This window comes from Equus przewalskii, chromosome 15 (assembly GCF_037783145.1).
Source record: "Equus przewalskii isolate Varuska chromosome 15, EquPr2, whole genome shotgun sequence".
Lineage (NCBI taxonomy): Eukaryota > Metazoa > Chordata > Mammalia > Perissodactyla > Equidae > Equus > Equus przewalskii.
Window position 1 is genome coordinate 32264162 of NC_091845.1, and position 25618 is coordinate 32289779.

General features: G+C 39.2%; 2 protein-coding genes and 1 long non-coding RNA gene across 5 annotated transcripts in view; 1 reads left to right on the forward strand and 2 right to left on the reverse strand.

The window, feature by feature from the left end:
• Positions 1–8187: 8187 nt before the first annotated feature.
• Positions 8188–15028, reverse strand: PDE12 (phosphodiesterase 12). Its single transcript, XM_008544383.2, has 3 exons — positions 13328–15028; positions 11710–11788; positions 8188–11206 (listed from the first exon to the last, which is right to left on the reverse strand). Exons 1-3 carry the CDS (start codon positions 14633–14635, stop codon positions 10764–10766), a joined length of 1830 nt encoding a protein of 609 aa, XP_008542605.2. The 5' UTR covers positions 14636–15028; the 3' UTR covers positions 8188–10763.
• The window catches only part of DNAH12 (dynein axonemal heavy chain 12), a 213721-nt gene continuing 203104 nt past the window's right edge, over positions 15002–25618 (forward strand). For 2 of the 3 annotated variants that reach the window (XM_070574869.1, XM_070574870.1), the window contains exons 1-2: positions 23336–23566; positions 24098–24295. In XM_070574869.1, coding sequence (XP_070430970.1) covers positions 23562–23566; positions 24098–24295 — 203 coding nt within the window. In that variant the 5' untranslated portion in view covers positions 23336–23561. Of the gene's footprint in view, positions 15463–23293; positions 23567–24097; positions 24296–25618 lie in introns of those variants that run through there. The other variant, XM_070574868.1, reaches the window with a different exon arrangement.
• Positions 19557–23265, reverse strand: LOC139075926 (uncharacterized). Its single transcript, XR_011526895.1, has 3 exons — positions 23156–23265; positions 21193–21306; positions 19557–19853 (listed from the first exon to the last, which is right to left on the reverse strand). It is a non-coding gene; the product is annotated as an uncharacterized lncRNA (long non-coding RNA).

Sequence of the window (25618 nt, forward strand, 5' to 3'; positions counted from 1 at the left end):
CCAGATCATTTACTGGAATCAGACTGTCTTAAAATCCATGATATCTGTAGCCATGTCCCCACTTTCATTTCTGATATTAGTAATTTGTATCCTCTCTTAAAGTCTGGCTAGAGGCTTATCAATTTTATTCATCTTGTCAAAGAACCAGCTTTTAGTTTAGTTGATTTTCTCTCTTGATTTCTTGTTTTTAATATCATTGATTTCTGCTCTAAGTTTTATTTTTTCTCTTCTTGCTTTGGATTTAATTTGCTCCTCTTTTTCAAGTTTCCTAAGGTGGAGGCTTAGAATGATTGGTTTTAAATCTTTTCTAATATATGAATTCAATGTTATAAATTTCCCTCTAAGTACTTCTTTAACTACATTCCACAAATTTTGATAAGTTGTGTTTTTATTTTCATTTAGTTCAAAATACTTTTAAGTTTCTCTAAGATTTCTTTTTTGACTTGTATTATTTAGAAGTGTGTTAATCTCAAGTGTTGGGGGTTTTCCAGCTATCTTTCTGCTGACTTCTCGTATACAGTCATGCTTCCCTTAATGACGGGGATACGTTCTGAGAAATGCTTCATTAGGTGATTTTGTTGTACAAACAAAATCATAGAGTGTACTTAGACAAACCTAGATGCTATGGCTTACTGCAAACCTAGGTTATATGGTACTAATCTTATGGGACCATTGTATATGCGGTTTGTCATTGACTGAAAAATCATATGGCTGATGACTAATTACATTGTGGTGTTAGAGCAGACTGTATGATTTCTATTTTAAATTTTCAGGGTGTGTTTTATGGCCCAGAATGTGGTCTGTCTTGGTGAATGTTCCATGTGAGCTTGAGAAGAATGTGTATTCTGCTGTTGTTGGATGAAGTAGTCTATAGACATCAATCATATCCAGTTGATTGTTGGTGATGTTGATTTCAACTATGTCTGTACTGATTGTCCGCCTGCTGGATCAGTCCATTTTGATAGAGGGGTATTGAAGTCTCCAGCTATAGTGGATTATTTCTCCTTGCGATTCTGTCAGCTTTTGCCTCACCACATGTTTGAAGCTCTGTTGAAAGGTACAGAGATTTCCCATATACCTCCCTGCCCCTACACATGCGTAACATCCCTCATTATCAACATCCCCCAACAAAGTGGTACATTTCTTACAGTTGATGAACCTATATTGACGTAGTCACCCCAAATCCATAGTTTACATTAGGGTTCACTCTTGATGTTGTACATTCTATGAGTTTGGACAAAGTATAATCATATGTATTCATCATTATAGTACATAGAGTATTTTCACTTCCCTAAAAATCCTTTGCTCCACCCATTCATCCCTTCCCTCACCCTTAAACCGTGGTAAACACTGATCTTTTCATTGCTTCCATAGTTTTGCTTTTCCCAGGATGTTATATACTGGAAATCATACAGTATGTAGCCTTTTCAGATGGGTTGCTTTCACTTTTTTTTTTTTTGAGGAAGATTAGCCCTGAGCTAACATCTGCTGCCATTCCTCCTATTTTTGCTGAGGAAGACTGGCCCTGAGCTAACATCCATGCCCATCTTCCTCTACTTTCTATGTGGGACACCTACCACAGCATGGCTTGACAAGTGGTGCCATCTCCACACCAGGGATTTGAACTGGCAAACCCGGGGCCACCAAAGTGGAATGTGTGAACTTAACTGCTGCGCCACCAGGCCAGCCCTTCTTTTACTTAATAATATGAATTTAAGGTTCCTCCATGTATTTTCATGGCTTAATAGCTCGTGTACCACAGTTTATCCCTTTACCTACTCAAGGACGTCTTGGTTGCTTCCAAGCTTTGGAAGTTGTGAATAAAGGAGCTATAATTCTGTGGACAGAAAGTTTCAACTGCTTTGGGTAAATACCAAGGAGCACGATTGCTAGATTGTATGGTACGAGTATGTTTAGTCTTGTAAGAAACCACCAAACTGTCTTGCAAAGTGGCTGTACCATTTTGTGTTCTCAGCAGCAATGAGTGAGAGTTCCCATTGCTCCACATACTGATCAGCATTTGGTGGTGTCAGTGTTCTGGATTTGGGCCATTCTGATAGGTGTGTAGTGGTATCTCGTTGTGTGTTTTCCTGATGACATATGATAAGTATCTTTTCATATGCTTATTTGCCATCTGTGTATCTTTGGTGAGGTTTAGGTCTTTGGCCCATTTTTACTTGGGCTTTCTTATTGTGGAGTTTGAATAGTTCTTTGTCTATTTTGGATAACAGTTGTTCATCAGATAAGTCTTTTGCAGATACTTCCTTCCAGTCTTTGGCTTGTCTTCTCATTCTCTTGAAAACCATTTACTTTTAATCTATATATGTCTTTATATTTACAGTTAAAGTGGGCTTTTTGTAGACAATATATAGTTGGGTCTTGTTTTTTGATCCATCTGACAGTGTCTTATAATTGGTGCATTCAGACCGTTGACATTTAAAGTGATTAGTGGTTGCCCTGGAGTTTGTGATACACATTTACAACTAATCCGAGTTCACTTTCAAACCACTGTATGTTTCATGGGTAGTGTGAGTACCTTGTAACAACAAAGTAATTCTGATCCTTCCGGTTCCTTGTATTATTGCAGTCATTCACTTAAGCATATAAATATACATAAGTATACATAGTTAAATACACTGTTGCTATTCTTTTGAACAAACTATGTTAGATTAAAGTTTTTATTACACGTTTACTTAATCCTTCTCTGATGCCCTTCCTTTCTATATGTAGATCTAAGTTTCTGACTTGTGTTGTTTTCCCTCTCTTTAAAGAACTTAACATTTCTTTCAAGGACAGTTCTGGCAACATTCCCTCAACTTTTGTTTGAGAGTCTTTATTTCTCTTTCACTTTTGAAAGATAATTTTGCAGGGTACAGAATTCTAGGTTGGTGGGGGGGGGGGTCTTTTTCTCTCAATATTTTAAATATGTCACTTCACTCTTGTTTGCATGGTTTCTGAGACGTCAAATGTAATTATCTTTGCTCTTCTTTAGGTAAGGTTTTTTTTTCCTCTGGCTTCTTTCAGCATTTAAAAAATTTTATTGGCTTAGTTATTTTTAGGAAAATATTAGGAATGAAATACTAGCTTTGCATTCTTAATCTCATTAAGGTAATTAAATATTTAAATTTAAAGGCTAGGATATTAATATAAACATGGAATTGATTAGGACTTGGCTCTAAAATTACTCCTGAGTGTGATTTAAGCTCAAGTATATTCTTGATAAATTTCTTCTAGCATATATGTTGTGACATTATATTCAGGTGCCTAACTTAAAGGAAATTGTGACTACTGGAAGATCACTTGGCTGCTTTTGTTTCTTACTGTGTTACTTTTAGGCAAATACCCCTTTATCTTAAAATTATTTCTAGAAACCGTATAAAATGTCTAAGTGATTATATTCTAGTAACTGAAAAATGAATAGCAAAAGCAACAGTCTGGACTCAGGTACAGAATAATTAAGGCAGCTGTGCTAGACAGTAGATGCTTGCAAGGTCCTTCGTGTTTCCAGACAGTGGAGTCAGGTGCCTTCCTGACCTTGTTTTGGGGATTTCTGCACTGTTCTATGGTATGCTTTCGATTACACTGGGCATTTGAGTACTCACTTGGTGGTGTGGGGCTGAGCACTGCCATCTGCAGGCAGGGAGCTGGCTCTCAGGAATTAACCAGTAGTTTGGTGGCAGTGGTTCTTTTTTAGGCTGGGTTGAGTGCCATTCAGTAGGGATGTACGAAGCACAGACTGAGAAAGGTTTGCCTCCTGGATAGCCCTGAAGAGGGTGAGGGATGATGATGTTTAAAAACGGTGGGTACTCAACAATAGAAAGACAACTCAGTTTAAAAAGTAAGCTCCAGAGATAGACAAATGGCCAATAAGTACATAAAAAGCTGCTTAACATCATTATCCACCAGGGAAATGCAAATAAAAACCACAGTGAGATGCCACTTCACACTAGGCTAGCTGTAATCAAAAAGATGGTAAGTGTTGGTGATGATGTGGAGAATGCTGGTGGGAATGCAAAATGGTGCAACTACTTTGGGTAACAGTCTGGCAGTTCCTTAAAAGGTTAAACATTTTCCATAGGACCCAGCAACTCTACTCCTAGATATATGCCCAAGAGAAGTGGAAACCTATGTCCACTCAGAAACTTGTACACCAATGTACAACAGCATTCTTAGAAGCTAATAAGTGGAAGCAATCCTAATGTCAACTGATTAAATCATTATGAACTGATAAATGGATACATGTGGTAGTGTGTCCATACAATGGAATATTATTCATCATAAAAAGGAATGAAATACTGTTACATACTACAACATGGAAGAACCTTAACATACTAAGTGAAAGAAGCTAGTCACAAAAGACTACATGGTTGTATGACTCCATTTATATGAAATGTCCAGAATAGGCAAATCCATAGAGACAAAAAGTAGATAAGTGGTTGCCAGAAGCTGAGGGGGGAGGGGGAATGGAGAGTGACTCTAATGAGTATGGGGTTTCTTCTGGGGGGATGGTCCTTGTAAGTAGATTTGACATGCACAAAGAGCCCTTAAAGAGAATAAAGATCTATTTTGGATTGAAGAACCAAAGTATCATGGGATTCTTTCATTTAGGATGAAGAAAAAGGTCAAAAACCAGAATGCAAAAACCAGATTTCTTTAGGTATGTAATAAAAGGACAAAAAAGGGGTAATGTAATTCCATTATTTACAATACTTAAAAATTCTGCAGCTTCAGCAGAAATATTCTTTGGTTTAAGATACCCAAAACACTATACTTAACCTAGCTTCTCTGAGGAAGGCCAGTTTTATTTCTAAATTATTTTTATCCCTGGATACACCATTTCTCCAAACTATTCCACAGGGGAAATAAAGATTATATGCAATAAATTTCTTTTTACAAAGTGTATATTGTTCATCCAATATTAAAAAAATCCAACTAAATAAAGCCTATTCAATTCCCTAGTGAACCATTTTCAATTATAGAAAGAATACAAATGAAACCAGCAAAAATGCAAACTCGGAATACTTCAATACAGTAAGGAGAAGTACATTAGCAACACTAGTACATCATCAAAGTGATTTACTGGGCAAAATTGCTGGCATTATATAAACCCTTTGACAACACAAAATGGACAGAAGATGGAGATGAATGATTCAGTCTGTTTTTAGTGAAGTTTCTCAAAGAAATTGAAAATTGTAAAAACCTAACACTGACAATATGGACAGGGATTTTGACAACGTAGAGTTTGTCTTCATAGCAGAATGAATCCAGCTGGTAGCTCCTATTTATATTGAGGGTGGCATCAGCTAACTGAACTAAGATTGAGTATTTTTAAGGTCTACAACTTAAAAGTTACTTTATCACATATATAAAATGTTAATCATAGCAACTGGCTTCAATATGATTCAATACACTGTGAAGATGGCCAACTTGAAAATATTTTTTTCCATATTATAATTTTTAATATTATATTAACAATGGTTTTTTAAAGTATTTTTAAAGCTAATCTTGATTTTAAGGTTTTCTTTCCAAAACCTAACATTTTTAATAAGCAGAGTTGAGTCCTTTTTTTTTTTTTTTACAATTATGCATTATAACTTGGTAAATCATCTTCAGCCACAGCTATCTCAGTTTCTCAGGAAGGAGTATTTAGGCATTCTTGCTGTCTGCTACTCTGCACCTAAACTGGAATTTAAAAAGTGGTAGGTAATAGTGGAGCCATGGCTAAGCCATTTAAAAAGCCAACGTTAATAAGCAAGTTCAATCTCTGAAACAAATCACTAAAGTAGACGTACATTTTTAAAAAATTTATTTTTTATTTTTTTGAGGAAGATTAGCCCTGAGCTAACATCTGCTGCCAATCTTCCTCTTTTTGCTAAGGAAGACTGGCCCTGAGCTAACATCCATGCCCATCTTCCTCAATATGTGGGACACCTACCACAGCATGGCTTGCTAATTGGGCCATGTCCGCACCTGGGATGCGAACCAGCGAACTCCAGGCCACCGAAACAGAACGTGCGCACTTAACCACTGCGCCACCAGGCCAGCCCCTAGATGCACATTTTTAAAGTGACTATTTTCATAGGCTTCTTATTCTGTCCAATTTATTTACAATCCAGGGCTTTGGTACTTTTTGCAATGTTTTTCTTCCCAAATCTCTTCAAAAGAAGCAATGAGACTGACCTTTCCAACTTGACACAAGCTTGTAAAAATAAGAAGGAATTGCTGAAGATGAGCTCTCTAGAAAAAAATAAAGGAGATTGGGTAATCCATTGTGAATAATCTAGTTCATGACTGCAACATAACTAGACTAAGCAAGTTAAAAATGCATTGGTAGGGGCTGGCCCGGTGGCGCAGTGGTTAAGTGCACACATTCCGCTTTGGCGGCCCGGGGTTCGCTGGTTTGGATCCCGGGTGTAGACATGGCACCGCTCCTGTGGCAGCCGTCCCGTATATAAAGTAGATGAAGATGGGCACAGATGTTAGCTCAGGGCCAGCCTTTCTCAGCACAAAGAAGAGTATCGGCAGCAGACGTTAGCTCAGGGCTAATCTTCCTAAAACAAAAACAAAAATAAAAACACTTCGGTAGAGATACCACTTCACACCCACTTGGATGACTATAATAATAATAATAAAAAAAATAAGTTGGTGAGGATGTAGAAAAACTTGAACTCTCTCATACATTGCTGGTGGAATGTAAAATGGTGCAGCTGCTGTGGAAAACATTTTGGCAGTTTCTCAAAAAAGGTAAACAGAATTGCCATATGGCCCAAGAATCCACCCCTAGGTATACAACCAAAAGAATTGAGAACAGGTGTTCAAACAAAAACTTGTACATGAATGTTCACAGCAGCAGCATTCACAATAGCCAAAAGGTGCAAACAACCCAAATACCCAATTGGATCAACAAAATGTGGTATAACCATACAATGGAACATTATTCAGCCATACAAAGGAATGAAGTCTTGATACATACGACATGCATGAGCCTTAAAAACATTGTGCTAAGTGAAAGAAGCCACACATAAAAGGTCATATATTATATGATTCCATTTATATGAAATATTCAGAATAGGGAAATCCAGTGAGGCGGAAAGCAGATGAGTAGTCGCCAGGGGCTGGAGGGGAGGAGGGAATGGGGGGTGGCTGCTTAATGAGTATGTGGTTTCCTTCTGGGGTGATGAAAATGCTTCGGAACTAGTTAGAGATGATAGTTGCACAGCATTGTGAATGACTAAACGCAAGAGAATCATACACTTTAAAATGGTTAACCGTATGTGAATTTCACTTCAATTTAAAAAATGCTTTGGTATTCTCATTTCAGAGTGTAGTACAGTTACTCTGAAGTTAGCGCTAAAAAAGTCACCCAAATTAATACAGCTCCAAAATCTTCAATAAGTTAAAGCATGTCCCTTCTCATAAAGTGGGACCACAGAATTTGATTACCCAAATCAATTAAAGTTCTTAAAATTTTCCTCTCCCCAAATAAAATCTAGATGTTTCCTTCTAGTACTATATTGAGCAAAATAATAAAATTTTCAAAACATTGAAATGTTTTTGAATTATGTTTAGAAAATTAGCATTGCTATAATTTTTTAGAGGAAAGATTTCCTCTATTGAGTTGTCATGTGGGTCGTGTGATAAACTAAGAGTGCAAACTTTTACCTTTCATTATGTATATGGGTTTTGGTTTTGTCTCAGTCAAATTAGTTTGCAGAGAATCTCTGCCTGTATTTTATAGCCGGAGAGTAAGAGATCTAACGGTGTCAGTTTCCGCCAGGGAGACCTTCCCACAGCAGTCTTCTCTGGACCCGCTCCCCTTGTATTATGTTCCTCGAAGATCGACCTCGGGACTGAAACCACCGCTTTCTAGTGATATCAGGCCTTAGTTCTCACAGAAAAAGTCATCACCCAATGAAATTCCTATAAATTTGAAACAACTGATTGTAGTATTCAGAATTTTAAAGAACATCACATTATAGCCAGAAATGATTTGTTTGCTAATGAATTATGTACTACCCATGTATATGTCTATAGTGGCAACTGTGCAAGGAGTTTATTTAATAGGATAATGTATGTTCTATAACATTCTTAGTTGTTTATAATCAATGATATAAAATTTTGGAATGTTAATTTCTACAGTAAGAACTTGTGACATCATAAAATGTCATTCACCATAGAAAGAGCTGCTAAACTTTCCATGTTTTATTAAAATTAAATGTACTAAAAAATCCAAATGTAATAGAAAAATTCAACTACACAGATGGCTTTAAACATTTAAACATTTCTCAATAACACTTATTCTGACTCATGGAAACAAGGAAATTTTGGTATGCTATTTATACAATTTTCTTAGTGTCCCCTACCTTTGGACTCCAATCATACTGACATGTTTGTATACAGTCATGTGTCGCTTAATGACAGGGATGTTCTGAGAAATGCTTTGTTGGGTGATTTTGTCATTGTGTGAACATCACGGAATATACTTACACAAACCTAGACGGTATAGCCTACTGTACACCTAGGCTGTATGGTACTAACCTTGTGGGACCAGTCCTATATGTGGTCCATTGTTGACCAAAACTCATTAAGCGGTACATGACTGCAATGGAGATTTACCAGAGTATATGGCACTTCACAATAATATTCTATTTCTAATATTCTGAAATGCCTCTATAAAATCTGATCAGTTTAGTCAGCAAATATAGGACCTGTATGTTTTTCTCATGAGTGAGTATGTCATGTTACAAGTTTTTCTTTCAAGATGTTTCTCAACTTTTTGCTTAGGAACTTTTTGTTTTCTCTCAAGAGTCCTGTCAACATTTTTTTTGAAAGCAGACCAAAACCAAATTTTAAAAAGGAAGAAAAAAATACATATTTTTCAAAAGAATGAGATTCTGGCTTTAATATATTATTTATGCATTTGTAACTGATGTTAAAACACTTTAAAGGAGCTGGCCTGGTGGTGTAGCGCTTAAGTCTGCACACTCTGCTTTGGTGGCCTGGGGTTCACAGGTTCAGATCTTGAGCATGGACCTATGCACTACTCATCAAGCCATGCTATGGCGGTGTTCCACGTACAAAACAGAGGAAGGGTGGCACAGATGGTAGCTCAGTGACAATCTTCCTCAAGCAAAAAGAAGAAGATTGACAACAGATGTTAGTTCAGGGCCAATCTTCCTCACCAAAAAACAAACAAACAAAAAAAAAACTTTAAAAAATGTTATTTAGGAAGGCACAATTCGGTAGCATCAATTTTTCATTTATAGCCTTTTCTAAACAAGATCCCAAGAAAGTGTCACCTTAATTTTTCCCGTCAAGTACTCTTAAGTACTTCAAGGTTCAATCTGAAGTACAGGTAAAAGCTTCTCAGTCTCAAACTTACTAAACTAAGAGTTAAAAATACATTGGATAGTGAGCAGAATATGAAAGTAAAGGCTACTTTATCAAACGAGAAAAGATCTTACAGCATTGGGTTTAGAGATTAAAGAAGTGGAACAAAGGCTCTTATGACTGGAAAATCAGAATTCTTCTTGAAGTGGGTAGGCTTTTAATATCTAAGCTAGAAATTAAATGAAATGCAGAAGTATGACATAACATTATGGCTATCCTGAACATCAAAAAAGCAACAGCTAAAGCATTGCAAATAAGGTATGGTGACAAGTGAATCAGAAAAACTTGCTGGGTAGGACACTAATCAGTAACTCTTTAACTTCTAATTTTAAAAAGTTTGGCTTCATATTTAAATTTTTACAGTATATAAATTATATATACAACGTTTTCCTGTAACTCAAACTATAACGCTCAAGTCTACAAAAAGAATAGTTTATGTCAAAAGCTCCACTACTCCTCTTTCTCCTATTTATAAAAACCAACAATTTTGAAAATATTGCTAGCATAGAAATGCTCAATGGTAAATCCAAAATTTCAAGCCCGTATCAGTACGCAGTTTCTCATAAAGTAACACATTGTGCTTTATTCTCTATCATATGGTCAAATACCCTGTTGATTTATGAACATTTTTCATGGGCAAGAGTAATTAAAGACAATGGGATCAAGTTGACTATGTTGCTATTCACTTTGAATACGAAATTGTGCTTACATCCTAAAAGTTAAAATGAGCTGCAATTAAGAATGACAATACAAATATGTCCATTTGTAACATCATGAAAAACTAAAATCCTAAAAATAAATGAATGAAAATACCTTATGTTAATTGAAAAATGAAAAATGAGAAGCAATAACAATGGATGATGGTATATTTTAAACTTCTGTTAAAGCTCCAAAAGTTCTATTAAATTACTAAGCAAATTGAGGTAGAAGTAGACCCTAATGTCAGCCTTCCATGTGTCGGAACTTCAGCCTCTCACCTTAACGTGTATGCATTTTCCCCTAATTATATAAACATGATTCAATTTGAAATGTGTGTTATGATAGAAAAACTACAGCATCATTCAAATTGTTTTTTACAAAATTCTTAATTACTAGCTAAAAAAAAAGTACTTATAAAACATACACAATAATTCAACGTTCTTCCTGCCAGTCATAAATATATTTGTTTTTCCTCCAAGTGTAGGGGAAAAAAAGGGTAGAGAACTCTATTATGCAAACATTATAAACAGTCATGTAATGAAGACACTGGAACATAACTAGTAGGTTAGGATCACTTTACCTTAGTCTCTTGTTTTCCTCTTTGAAGGTTACACAGAAGCTTTGATTCATATGAAGTTTCCTACTAAAACTGACAAATTCCATTAAACACAAATCTACTTCCATTTTAAATCACATACAAGTGCTATGTGATCTGAGGGATGGGAAACACTGGGTAAGGCCTGGTGGGTGGTAACTTCTTCGTGACTAGGTAAGGGAATCACCTGTTCAACCTCTAAAGCATTTAAGTCAATGAAAATGTAATCCAGACATCCGTGAAAGCCACCAACATAATTCGTGTAAGCAGGTTCACCACAAGCACTTTTCAGTTTGAAGAAATGGGCAAGAGACATGTTGCATCGTTCTTCTTCCCCATTGGAAGCCCAGTCTTCATGATCCTCTGGAATGCTGCCATTGATGACAAAATGATACATTCCCGTTGATGGGGTACTATTAAAGTCCCCACAAAATATAACTGGTATGCCAGGATACAGATCACATGAGACATGTCTAATGTGAGCCAAGGCTACTGCCATTTGAATGAGACGAATGTACCCACCTATGAAAAGAACAAACATTAATGTAAGTACTTCTTAAAGTTGCTTTTAAGTAAAAAAATAAACTCACAAACTATAGTATCCAGGTGACATTCAAGATATATATTTGTGCGTGTGAGGGGGAATTGGAGGAAGGTGGTCAAAAGGTAAAACTTCCAGTTATAAATAAATATTGGGGTGTAATGCACAACATGATGACTATAGCTAACACTGCTGTATGGTATATTGGAAAGTTGTTAAGAAAGTAAATCTACAAGTTCTCATCACAAGGAAAAAACTTCTTTTTGTTTTGGTATCTGTTTGAGGTAATGGATGTTAACTAAACTTTCCGTGGTAATCATTTCCCAATATCTGTAAGTCAAGTCATTATGCTGTCAACCTTAAGCTTGTACAGTGCTCTATGTCAATTACGACTGAAAGAAAAAAGAGACACGTTAGTGTAAAACAGCTTTACTGACTTTAAGTTGTTATGTTTAAGTCACTTGTGAAAACCAATAAAACCTACCTTTGGGATGCCAGTAGAGATGGGTATTAGCAACACATATCTTTTTAGAAGAGTCCTGTCTCGACTGAAGAACTGAAACCTAAAATAAACAGAAAGTGCCATGAGTTCAGTTGCTATCTGCCAGTCTCCTGAATGCTTTTTTCCTTCCCTTACTGATAAAGTAGGATTGCAATTATGAAATTTACCTTTGTTCTAAGTTTTAGAATATACATGAATAGGACTTAGTGTAACAGTTTTGTTTTTGTTTTTTAAAGATTGGCCCTGAGCTAACATCTATTGCCAATCTCTTTTTTTTTTCTTCTTCTTCCCAAAGCCCCCCAGTACATAGTTGTATATGCTAGTTACAAGTCCTTCTAGTTCCGCGATGTGGGACACCACTTCAGCATGGCTTGACGAGCGGTGCCAGGTCCTCACCCAGGATCGGAACAGGCAAAACCCTGGGCCGCCAAAGTGGAGCACAAACTTAACCACTCGGCCACGGGGCCAGCCCCCTGAACATGTTTTAATAACAACCCAACATATACAGAAAAATGAAAAGAACACATTCTAGATGACAACACTAACGTCAGAGACAGTATTTTCACGTGGGTAAGCAAGCACAGGCTTCGGATTGAGGCAGGTCGCGGCTGGAATTTTCACTCTACCATTTACAGCAGTGGGACCCGGAGAGAGAGACTTTTTTTTCTAAATCAGCTTCCTCATTGGTAAAAAGAGACAATATCACCCACCTCAAGGGGGACTGCTGTGTGGATTCAATTAAATGAGCTTACACAGAAGTGTATGAAACACAGCAGGTGCTCAAAAAAGTGGTAGCTGCTCTTCTTACTATAAACAAGACCAATTACCTAAAAACTCTGGACAAGCACACAATGAACATGTTTTTAAAAACTAAGATAGCTTAAAATAGCTTAAGCTAAGTAGCATTTAACACCCTGTCCAGTGATGATGGAATATATAACTAACTGGGTAAGAATCCTGGCTCCACACTTGTGTGAACCTGGAAAAGTAAACTTGACCATTTCCCCATTTATAAAATGGGAAGAATGACATCTATAAAACGGGGATAGCAGGATTACTATGAGCCAAAAATTAAAATAATAGCACCTAGTAAAACATGCCAGACACTTAAATTTAGATATTTTAAAATGTGTCAAACAGTGCTTGGCAAGTAGTAAAAAAAATTAGCTATTACTGTTATTCTTGTATTTAGCATGTCTCTCCCACTAGATTGTAAGCACTATGAAAGTTCCTGTTTGCTTTGTTCAAGGCAACCTGCAGCATGCCTGCCACAGTGGAGATGTTCAGTAAGTATTTTCTCAAAGAATGAATGAAAGATAAACTTTGTGCTGAAGACAGGGCCAGCCTAGGTGGCCTAGTGGTTAAACTCAGCGCGCTGGGCTTTGGAGGCCTGGTTCAGTTCTCAGGCGGGGACATACACCGCTCTGAAAGCAGCCATGCTGTGCTGGTGGGCCACATACTAAAACATAGAGGAAGACTGGCATGATGTTAACTCAGGCTGAATCTTCCTCAGGGAAGAAAAACAAGCATCCCACCCCCCTCTCCTTCCAGGGCCCTAGAAATGGACAAGTATGTGAAGATACTGGCGCAGCCACTTTACCTGAAGGACAGATGATCTCTGGAGCACCCTCTCCTGCGCCGATGGGTACAAAACTAGTTTCTCCAGTAGTTCTTTGTGAAGCGGGTCGGACTCCAGGGCTTCATGGAAAGAAATGTCATGCTGGCTAAGGAGGCTGAACTTGGACTTTCGGTAGAAAGTGGCCAGGCCCTCGTGCTGCTTGATTCTAAACACGCCCTCCAGCCCAAAGGCCTCGAGGGCCGGTACCAAACTGTCTGTAAACACGTTGCGGTCAACCTCTTGCAAACAGATGAGGTCGGCATTGTAGCCCGTGAGTTCCTTCTGGATGAGGTTCTGGCGGTAGTCGAGCTCCAAAGCGTAAGGGGCACAGTACGGGTAAAGGACCGTCCGGGAGAACTCCGTCTGGGCGTACGTGTCGGCCAGGATGTTGTAGGAGACAGTCCGGATGAGAGCGTCGTCCGTCACCTTCTTGGTGTAGAGATGCCGGTGGTCAAAGGTGCAGGTGCCGGGCCCGGCCTCCACTAGACACACACTTTCCAACTCTCGGCTCGGCCCAAAGCGCTGCCCATTGCCTGGGGTGCAATGAAGCTTGAGCCGTAGCCCGATGTCGGCATTGGACGGCGTGTAGACGCGCTCGTCCACACCCGTCTCCGTCCAACCAGGAGAGGAAGAAGAGGGAGACAATGACGAGGGGCCCCCGCCCTCAGGCTCCGCCGCTCCGGGTTTGGCTTCCTTGTACCAGCGGAAGAGGGAGCTGGCGGGATCTCCAAATTCCAGGCTGAGCTTGGGGCACACCGGGAAGCCGGCCATGATGTAGCGTGGCAACTGCAGCTCGGTGAAGGCGGGCGGGTTGCGCTCCACCTTGTATTTGACGTCGCCAATCTGCAGCACCGCGCCATCCTGCCAGGCGTCCACATTGAGCACGTCTTCAGCCACTGCCTCCTCCCGGTAGTACAGCTTCACCACCGGCTCGCAGGCTGCAGCCGGCTCGGACCCAGGCCCCGCACAGGCCACGCCGCCGCTTGCGTTTGGCCGGTTCTTCCTGCTCTTCTTGGCGGCGGCCGCCTTAGCGTGGCCTTTGAGGGCGTTGGTAGCGATTCGGCTGAGGACCCGACCCAGCGGCTCGCTCTGGTCGCGCTGCATGTTCTTGTGGCTGCCGTCGGCTAGCGCGAACGACAGGCTTAGCTTAGGCTCCGAGGGCACACAGCGCACTACAGCGCGCTCCATCGAGCCCGTCCCGGTCTCCGTCGCCGCCTCGGCCCGACTGTGCCGCTCCACCGCCGTGCGGACCCCACGAAGCGCGGCGCGGGCGCTTGGGAGCCTCCACATGAACCTGGTAACCCAGCGGCAGACGAGACCGGCGGCCGAGCGGCCACCAAGCGTCAGGGGGAGACAGAGGAGCCGCAGCCGCCGGCTCCGGGACCCATTCAGTCCCACGACTTCCGGCCGGCGAGGAGAAAGCGCACGGTGCTTCCGCCACGCACTTTCGCCACCCGCTTACCTGCTCCTTTTTCCCATAGCCACGCCTATCTCCAATCCTTCCCAGAGAAATTTTTATTTTCAACTAGAGTCGCAAAGAGGGGAAATTAAGAAGATAGAAGTGCCAGAGGGAAATATGAGACGCAAGGGTTTTATCGAAAGCGCAGTTAGGGAGCGGAAGGGAAGGTGCTCCAAGCCGGAAGTGGCTGAGGCGGTGTCACGGGCTCCGCTGCCTGGAAGAAGGCGGGCGGCTTACCTGGACCGTGCTGCCTGCCTGTGTTATCCTCGCGCTGTGTGGGGCGAACAGCGCGAGGGCATAAGGAACTCCAGTCAGATCGCCGGCCGGCTCCAGGCGTGGAAGATGTTGCTCAATTCCTCCCCACTGCAGTCCCGACGCTGCCTGCCCTCTTCCGGGGTGTGGGTTGGCCGCAGCCCGGCCAGCGCCGACGCGCGGAGCTGAGCCTTTGTGGTAGCTAATAACGCGCAGTGTATAATAATTCGCACTTAGTGAGCGATGACTGTGCTTATATCGTCTTCTACAGATACGAGGTCTGGGCAGATTAAGTTACTTGCTCAAGGTCACACAGACGTTACTGAATGAATGGCTGGAGGCTGAGAAATAGCCAGTGAGTAGGAGGAAATGAAAAACGTAGCTTTACAGAAGCCAGGTGAAGAAGGTATTTCAAGAAACAGTAGTTTTGTGTTGAATATAATTAATATTCTGTGATTAACTGGAGGAAAAAAACCCTTGAAGATTCAAAGAACAAATTGAGAAGTTGCTTCTCTGGACAACTGATCTGCTTGTATGCACATTTTCTTGTCCTACAACTAGAATGTTTATTTATTGGGTATCCAATAATGAGCCATACCTTTTACCCTGGCTTACGATGAGGAAAATAAGCCTTTTGAATTGTGTTCTAAAAGGATGAATTTTACCGTCATTTGAAATTTCTGTCCCCCTCTTCTCTCCGCCTGCCCACCAGGCATTTGACAAAGTGACTGGATATTGATGATATATATGTAGTCCAGGACTACAGTATAGGGATAGAAGTCATTACATTATACCAACTGACTAACTGATTAAGGAAGGAAGAAACTAAGTCTCAATACCTCAGTTTATTGTACCCACGTTAACAAATTTGCATTTTGGAATGGCATTTTTCTTATCCCCAGCATTTTCCTTCATGCAACTTTATAGAACTTAACCTTAAATCATCTTATTTAGAGAAAAGTAAAAGCACTATTAGAAAATGTGACTTTGGGCCAGACTCAGTGGCCTAGTGGTTAAGTTCGGTGTGCTCTACTTTGGCAGCCCCCAGCGGTTCCAGGTGCTGACCTACACCACTCGTCTCTCAGTGGCCATGCTGTGGCAGCGTCTCACATACGAAAAGAGGAATGTTGGCAACAGATGTTAGCTCAGGGCGAATCTTCCTCAGCCAAAAAGAAAAAAGAAAATGTGACTTTTCTTTAAGCAAGCTGATTTAACCCTGTGGCAGAGTGCTAATCCTGGGTGTAAGACAGATGCCTTAAAGGTCATACTGATACTGAACCTCTTAATCTCAAACTCGTGTGTCTGATGCTCAGTAAGCCAATCACAGAGACGTCAGTACCTGGAGATGGAGAAAGGTGTATTCAAATTGGCTGAAAGGAAAGGGTGGGAGGATAGGTTCTCTCAAATCCACTTTAACAAGAGAAGAAAGCAGGAGGTTTTATAGAGCTAAGGGGCTTGGCAGGAGGAGTTTTGGCATTTAAAGAAACAAAGGGGTAACCCCTGTTTCTTTCACTCCAGATAAGCCCTTGGGCAGTCTGACTTCTGGGGATCCATAGCAGTTGGGGGCTGGTTATCTGATGATGGTAACTTCCTTAAAGGCATTTTTTCTCTTCTGCAAAGCAAGTTCATAAATCCTTGTTAGCCTTGAGTCACCCTTCAGGTTAAACAGGAAAACAGCAAATTAATAAGATTAACTTCTTTTCATCTATGTTTGTGTCAGGAGCAAGATGAAAGGTAATCATTTTCTTATTGAATATTTACAGTAGTAATTAAATGCTTATTAAATTATTGAAGCCCCAGGTGCCTGGCTTCAATAATTCTTTTAGTTTTTTTTTCAATATTTTAATTTTTTTGAAAGGGTAAGACATACCCATAGTGAAAAAATTGTTCCACCCCTGACTCCTGTGCATACATGAACATTTATGAGTATATACACTTCCTCCCATTTCTTTACACAAATAGGAATGCAGTATATCCATGGTTCAGTACCTTCCTCTTTTCACTATCTTCTGTCAGTTCTTTCAAGAGAGGGTGTCTGAAAGTGTTCTGAAAGTGTCACAAATTCCCATAAAAAGTTTAATTTGAACTCAAGAGATTTGAAAATAATACATAAATGGTGAAGCTATATTTTTATGAGGGTAAATTATAGCATAATTATATACATTATAATTATACAATTAAAATTTGAAATTGGAAGACTGATCCAATACTGTGTTTTCCCTGATGCTAAAAGGAGAAGTGGCTAATAGAAATCATTTTATTCATCCATTCTTACTCCATTCCAAGAAACACAGGCTAACTTTCACTAGTCAAAAGTTATGATTGATAGAGTTCTTGTTACTGATACATATAGCTGCAAAGATTAGTGTGTGAAGACTAGTTTCTTGTGATTACCTTCACTTTGGTTAATAACATTGGCAGTTAACAGCATAGATCATTAATATACCTCTATCTTTTTTTACTTAAAGTCAGCATAATACTGTAGTTTTGAGTGATAGCACTCAGAAATTTTTGTAGTACCAGGTGATACCTCTTCAGGTTAATATGCTACTGCCTCATATATTCAAAATTTAATAATTTCCATTTGCTTTTTATTTAAGGGACCAATCTATTTTTTTGTTTCTTTAGAAATTTTTTCTAATTTTTACTTTTTCCCAGTTTTATTGAGATGTAATTGGCATATAACATTGTACTAGTTCAAGGTGTACAACATAATGACTTGATACATGTATATATTGCCAAATGATTACCACAGTGTTTAGTTAACATCCGTCTCCTCACATAGTTCCAAATTTTTTTCCTTGTGCTGAGATGTATTCAGCACAAGATCTATTCTCATAGCAACTTTCAAATATACAATATAGTATTGTTAATTATAGTCACCATGCTATCCATTATATCCCCTGAACTTGTTTATCTCAAAAACTGGAAGTTTTTACCTTTTTGATCACCTTCGTCCATTTCCTTCACCCCCTTCCTCCCCCCCACCTCTGACAGCCACCAATCTGTTCTCTTTCTATGAATTCAGTATTTTAGTTTCCACATATAATTGAGATCATACAATATTTGTCTTTGTCTGACTTATTTCACTTAGTATAACGCCCTCAATGTCCATGTATGTTGTCACAAATGGCAGATTTCCTTCCTTTTTTATGGCTGAATAATTTCCCAATATCTGTATATCTATATATCTCATTTTCTTTATCCATTTATCCATCGATGAGCACTTACACTTAGGTGGTTGTAAATAATGCTGCAGTGAACATGCAGGTGCAGATATCTTTTTGAGATAGTGATTTCATTTCTTTTGGATATATAGCCAGAAGTAGAATTGCTGGATATGGTAGTTCTATTTTTAATTTTTTTTATTGAGTTCATAATAGTTTACATCATTGTGAAATTTCAGTTGTACATTATTTCTTGTCTGTCACCACATAAGTGCTCCCCTTCCCCCTGTCCCCACCCCACACGCGCCTTCCCCTGGTAACCACTGAACTGTTTTCTTTGTCTGTGTGTTTGTTTATATTCCACACGAATGAAATCATATGGTGTTTTTCTTTCTCAATCTTGTTTATTTTGCTTAACATCATTCCTTCCAGGTCCATCCGTGTTGTTGCAAATGGGATGATTTTGTCTTTTTTAATGGCTGAGTGGTATTCCATTGTATATATATCCTATTTTTAATTTTTTGAGGAACTTCTATACTGTTTTCCATGGTGGCTGCACCAATTTACATTCCAACCAACAGTTCTATATGTTTCTTTTAATTTAAAACATTTATTGTAATTTATAATGATTACATTATGTGTTATATATTCAATCATGCATTGTTTAACAATGGGGATACATTTTGATAAATGTGTCATTAGGTGATTTCATTGTTGTGTGAATATCATAGTGTGTACTTACACAAATGTAGATGATATAGCCTACTACACGCCTGGGCTATATGGTACTAATGTTATGAGACCACTGTCATATATTCAGTTTGTCATTGACTGAAACATTGTTATGCAGCATATGACTGTATTTATACTACATAACATAGTATATATAATATATGATACAGTTATATCATTTAATGTAAGATATAATTGATGTTACTGTAACAGCAATCAAAAAATTAGTTGTTTTTTAAAATGTTTTGTCCTTTTTTGCTTTTAGAAATAAGATCTTTTTTTTTCTTTTTAAAGATTTTTTATTTTTCCTTTTTCTCCCTAAAGCCCCCTGGTACATAGTTATATATATTTTTTAGTTGTGGGTCCTTCTAGTTGTGGCATGTGGGATGCCACCTCATCATGGCTTGATGAGTGGTGCCATGTCCACACCCAGGATCCGAACTGACAAAACCCTGGGCCACTGAAATGGAGCACGCGAACTTAACCACTCAGGCATGGGGCCCACCCCAAAAAATTAGTTTGAAGAAAAGAAATTCAATCAAAGAACCTGTGTAAAACCTATCACGGTTTAGCTCCAAAAGAACTCAAGCATATGGACCCCTTTCTTTTCCCTGCACTCCCATTTTTAATTTGAAATGAACAATGAATAGTATAAAGCACAGTAAGTTAGTCTTGGGCCGGCCGGGTGGCGCAGCAGTTAAGTTCGCACATTCCACTTCGGTGGCCCAGGGTTCAGTGGTTCGGATCCCAGGTGTGGACATGGCACCACTTGGCAAGCCATGCTATGGCAGGCGTCCCTCATATAAAGTGGAAGAAGATGGGCACAGATGTTAGCTCAGGGCCAGTCTTCCTCAGCAAAAAGAGGAGGATTGGCAGCAGCTTGGCAGGGCTAATCTTCCTAAAAAAATAAATAAATAAGTTAGTCTCATAAGTTCTATTAGCATCTTCAACATTTCTATGAAGAAGTAGAAGAAACTTTTTTTTTTATAATATTAGAGAATCACATTTTGGTGTCATATCCATAAGTGCTTTTAAATAATCAAGGCTTTGTGAAATAAACTTATCTGCTCTCGTAAATAATATTTCTAACCCTTAGACTCAGAAATAGAGCCTTTAAGGAAGGATTTTAAGTTGCAAATTAAATATGTTAGGTAGTTAACATATGTTTTCCTTTCTTTCAAACTAAACGATTTATTAAAATCCTGGCTGGCTCTTTTGCAGAAATTGACAAACTGATCCTAAAATTTATATGAAAATGCAAAAGACCTAGAACAGTCAAAATTACTTCTTTCTATAAAAGAAGAACAAAGTTAGAGGACTAACACTACCCAATTTTAAAACTATAACCAAAAAAAATTTTTTTAAAAAATAAAACTATAACCATTTGTACAAAAGGTAAATAATCAAGACAGTGTGGTGTTGGTATAAAGATAGACAAGTAGATGAATGAAACAGAATTGAGTGTCCAGAAATAAACCCTTACATTACGGCCAATTGATTTTTCAACAAAGATGCCAAGGCAATTCTGTGGGGAAAGGACAACCTTTTCAGCCAATGGTACTGGAACAATTCTATATTTATATGCAAAAAAATGAACTTGGATCCATATCTCTCACTACAAACAGAAATTAATTCTAAATGAATCAAAGACCTAAATGTAAAACCTAAAACTAGAAGAAAACAAAACATAGGAGAAAATCTTCATGATCTTATCTATCTTTCATAGATAGCAACCTCAAAAGCACAATCCATAAAAGAAAAAAATATCTTAAGTTTGACTTCATAAAAATTAAAAACTTTTGCTCTTCAAAAGACACCATTATGAAAGTGAAAAGAGAGGCTATAGACCAAGAGAATATATTTGCAAATTATCTATCTGATAAAGGACTTGCATCCAGAATATAAAGAACTCTTACAACTCAACAATAAAAAGTTAAGTAATCCAATTTAAAAATAGATAAAATATTTGAAAAGACATTTCATCAAAAAATATATATTATCGGATCATAAGCACACAAAAAGATGTTCGACATCATCAGTATGGAAATACAAAACCACAGTGAGATACCACTATACGCCCACTAGAATGACTGTAATAAAAAAGACAGACAATACCAAGTGTTGACAAGGATGTGGAGAAATTGGAACCCTTATATATTGCTGGTAGGAATGTAAAATCTTTCAGCCACTTTGGGAAACAGTTTCACAGTTTCTTAAAAGGTTAAAGATAGACTTACCATTCAACCCAGTAATTCCACTTTAGGTTTCTGTCGATGAGAAATGAAAATGTATGTTCATCCAAAGACTAGTACAGGAATGTTCATGGCAGGATTATTCATAATAGCCCCAAACTGGAAGCAATCCAAATGTCCATCAATTAGTGAATGCATAAACCAAATGTGATATATCCATATAATGGAAGACTGTGCAGCAATAAAAAGGCATGAACTTCTGTTGCATGCTACACATGGATGAATCTCAAACACGTTATTATTAAGTGAAAGAAGCCAAACAAAAAAGACTACATAATATATGATTCAATTTATATGAGATTGCAAACCTACAGGGACCAAAAGCAAAGCAGTGGTTCCCAGGGGCTGGAGGTGGGAGTGGGGATTGACTCCATATGAGCCCAAGGGAACATTTGGCAGTGATGGAAATGTTTTAGAACTGGATCTTGGTAATCGTTGCACAACTCTTATAAATTTATGAAAAAAATTGTTGAATTGTATACTTTAAAATGGTGAATTTTACAGTATGTAAATCATACCTACATAAACCTGTTAAAAAAAGATACACATTGGGGCCAGCCCTGGGGCCAAGTGGTTAAAGTTCCACACACTCTGCTTTGGTGGCCCCAGGGTTTGCAGGTTTGGATCCTGGGTGTGGACCTACTGCACTCATCAGCCATGCTGTAGAGGCATCCTATGTACAAAGCAGAGGAAGATTGGCACAGATGTTAGCTCAGGGCTAAGCTTCCTCAAGCAAAAAAAGAGGAGGATTGGCAACAGATGTTAGCTCAGGGCAAATCTTCCTCACTCACACCCACAAAAGATAACATTATATTAGTCAGGGTTTAATGAGGGAAGCAGAAATAGTAGGTTATATATATTCCCTATATATCATATGTATGTTTGTATATATATGTGGATTCATTACAGGGAATTGGCTTAGGCAGTGGTGGGGGCTGGTTAAGCAAGTCCAAGGTCTGTAGGACAGGCTGTCAGGAACAGAAGATCCAGAAAGGGGACAGCAATTGTAGACCTAGCTGAACTGGGGCTCAGGGCATGTCTAAACCTTCTTTTTAAAAGGACTTTCACTGATTGAGCCAGGCCCACCCAGATAATCTCCCTAGATTAACAGTAGTTTACTAGAGACTTAAATTACATTTGCAAAATCTCTTCACAGCAGCACTAGATTAGTGTTCGATTGAATAACTGGTAGAAGGTGTGTGTATGATGTAAAGGACTGCTGTCCTCCCTTCAGTCCTTGTAGTTTAGCCTAACCAAATTGACATATCAAAAAACCATTACATACTTATGCAGGTATTTTGTTTTCTACAGAAAGAGCATTTGGATTTGAAAGCTATGATGATGTTTAATTTGTTCATTCAGTCAAATGATGTTTTTGGAGGACCTACTGTGTGCCAGACACAATAGTCTGGGCTGTACTCTCATTAAAAAAATTTTTTTTACATGGTGACTGGCACATACAAGAGGCTCAAATATTTGTTAAATGAATATGCCATCAATACACCACCAGGATTTATTCATCCTCCAATTTCATTTATGCACATAGTATTTGTATAGGCTATTATCATTTAGACGAAGTATCCATTGTGCAGCCTCAAATAGCAAAGTTTCACGTTTCTCTTTCCAAGAATACTCACAAAATTTACACACCTTAAACCTTTTTTGCCAAGGGATTGCTAAAGGAAAAGTGCTCTATAAACAAACACCACACGTAGAAACAAAATAAATTAGATTGTTGATTAGTTACAATATTTACAGGGAAGTACTATGGGGACGCTTGAAGACTTGATCCTCCTTTGAAAGCGAGTGTTTACGTAAATCTATTTTCCAACACATCCAAATTTCCGGTCTTGCGGTTTCCCACAATTTGAAGATTCTGATTCCGTGGACCCCTTCCGAGGATAGGCAGTTAGGTAAACAAAATCTCATTTACCCACCCTCCACTTACTTGAGCAATGAATTATTGTTGACAGGTAATCCTAATCTGTCGCAGCTCAGCAACTGCCTCTCCAGGCAACCTTCACGCGGTCTCTCCAGCTGCGATCGCGACCGTTCCCATGGCAACAACTTTGTTTCTTCGCTACAGGCGACCGCCAGGCTCGGCCGGGAGCCGCTGGGGTTTCTGAGGTTTCACTTCGTTTTCTGTCTTCCTTTCGCCAGAGAAGCAGCTCATTGAACGTTTTCCTCTTATCTGTGCAGCCGGGAAGAGGTGAAAAACAGCCACACAGGTACTTCCTTGTCCTCAGCTTTTCTCTTCACCCCTCTCCCAGGGCAGGAGATGGTGACTTCGGTGCCAGCGGAAATACTCTTTTTTCAGGCCAGGAATCTCCAAATTCTGTGGGCATCCACGACAAATGCGGTTGGTATCACAGCTGATTGTTCAGCATTTACATGACATTTGAGATTTCCTATGCGTTAAGAATGCCTATTTTTGCTTCATCGTAGTATCACTTTCTAGGAAGGTGGTAAGACTAAGATATGATACTGATGTTTAAAAATATTAATGATGTTAAATATCACCTTTTTTGGGAGAGGGATTGCGCCTCAACAACTGGATTTTGTTGTTGTGATTTGCATTTTAGGGAAAAATTTGAACCCAGAATTTGTAAGGCTATTTAGAAAGCATCGAATCCCGTTTCTTAGTTTCATCCATGAGGAAACTGAAGCCCTAATCAGGAGGTGACTGGCTTCATTTCTTCATAGCAAGTAGGTGGTAGAGCTCTGATGGAATCCTCCCCACTCATCTCAACTGCCATTCTTTAGACTAATACCATACTTGAGAGGAAAACCTAAAAAGGCCTAGAATTTTTGGCATTGATATGTAAGAGATGTTATGTATGTATCGATGCCAGCTTTTCCAATAATGACTTTAAGGACTTTTTCTCCTCAGAGTATATTTTAATCTTCAGGGGACCAAGATGTCGGATTCAAACAAAGCTGCTATTGCAGCAGAAAAGGAGGCTCTGAACTTGAAGTTACCTCCCATTGTCCGTCCCCCTGAAGACATAGGTGTTGACACACCAACACAAAGTAAACTGCTGAATTACAGAAGATCCAAGGAGCAGCAGAAGACAATTAATCAGTTAGTGTAAGTAGCATAGTAGTAAATAATTCTCATTTGGAATTCAAGTGAAATGATTAGTGTTCAGGGCAAAATACCGCTTTCAAGTTCAATTAGGGACACAACTGAAAAAGTAATCATAATGGCTGTGAATGTTACATAGTGCTTATGCTAATCAGTGCTTACTCTAAGCATTGTTTTTATCGCTTCACCTGTACTTCTCACAACAACACTATAAGATGGGAACTATTGTTTTCTCTATTTTACAGATGAGTAAATTGAGGTGCAGAGAAGTTAAGTAACTTGCCCAAGGTACATAGCTGGGGTTTAGACCCTGACAGTCTAGTTCTAGAGTTCATATCTTTTTTTTTTTTTTTTTTTTAAAGATTTTTATTTTTTCCTTTTTTTCTCCCCAAAGCCCTCCGGTACATAGTTGTGTATTCTTCGTTGTGGGTCCTTCTAGTTGTGGCATGTGGGACGCTGCCTCAGCGTGGTTTGATGAGCAGTGCCATGTCCGCGCCCAGGATTCGAACTAACGAAACACTGGGCCGCCTGCAGCGGAGCGCGCGAACTTAACCACTCGGCCACGGGGCCAGCCCCCATATCTTTTTTTTTTGGAGGAAGATCAGCCCTGAGCTAACATCTACTGCCAATCCTCCTCTTTTTGCTGAGGAAGACTGGCCCTGAGCTAAAATCGGTGCCTGTCTTCCTCTACTTTATATGTGGGATGCCTGCCTCAGCATGGCTTGATGAGCGGTGCCATGTCCACACCCAGGATCCGAACTAACGGACCCTGGGCTGCTGAAGCGGAACATGCGAACTTAACCACTGCACTATCAGGCCGGCCCCTCTTGTGTTTTTTTAAAGATTGGGCCTTGAGCTAACATCTGTTGTCAATCTTCTTTTTTTTGTTTTTTTTTTTCTGCTTTTTCTCCCCAAAGTCCCCCAGTACATAGTTGCTTATTCTAGTTGTAGGTCCTTCTGGTTGTGGCATGTGGGATGCCACCTCAGCGTGGCCTGATGAGTGGTGCCATGTCTGCCTCCAGGATCTGGACCTGCAAAACCCTGGGCCTCTGAAGTGGAGCACGCGAACTTAACCACTTGGCCGTGGGGACAGACCCTAGAGTTCACATCTTTAAGCACCACACTATTCCTCCTCTCAATGTGTTATAACCATACTGGTCCCTGAAAGTAAAACCAAGTAATTGGGCCTCCACAAACAGCATTGCATTTGAACAAATTCTTAATAACATATCGTGAAACTCTTGGACTTAAAATTTTTTCTATACAAAAGAAAATATAGTCCAACATCTTGCCCTTCCCCCCTTCAATTTGATGGAAATTAAAGCT

Coding starts and splice junctions, on each gene's coding strand:
- PDE12 (XM_008544383.2), bottom strand. CDS start 14,635: ATGTGGAGGCTCCCAAGCGCCCGCGCCGCGCTTCGTGGGGTCCGCACG. Junction 11,789..13,327: donor AGAGATCATCTGTCCTTCAG/GTAAAGTGGCTG, acceptor TGTTTATTTTAG/GTTTCAGTTCTTCAGTCGAG. Junction 11,207..11,709: donor TCTCTACTGGCATCCCAAAG/GTAGGTTTTATT, acceptor TTCTTTTCATAG/GTGGGTACATTCGTCTCATT.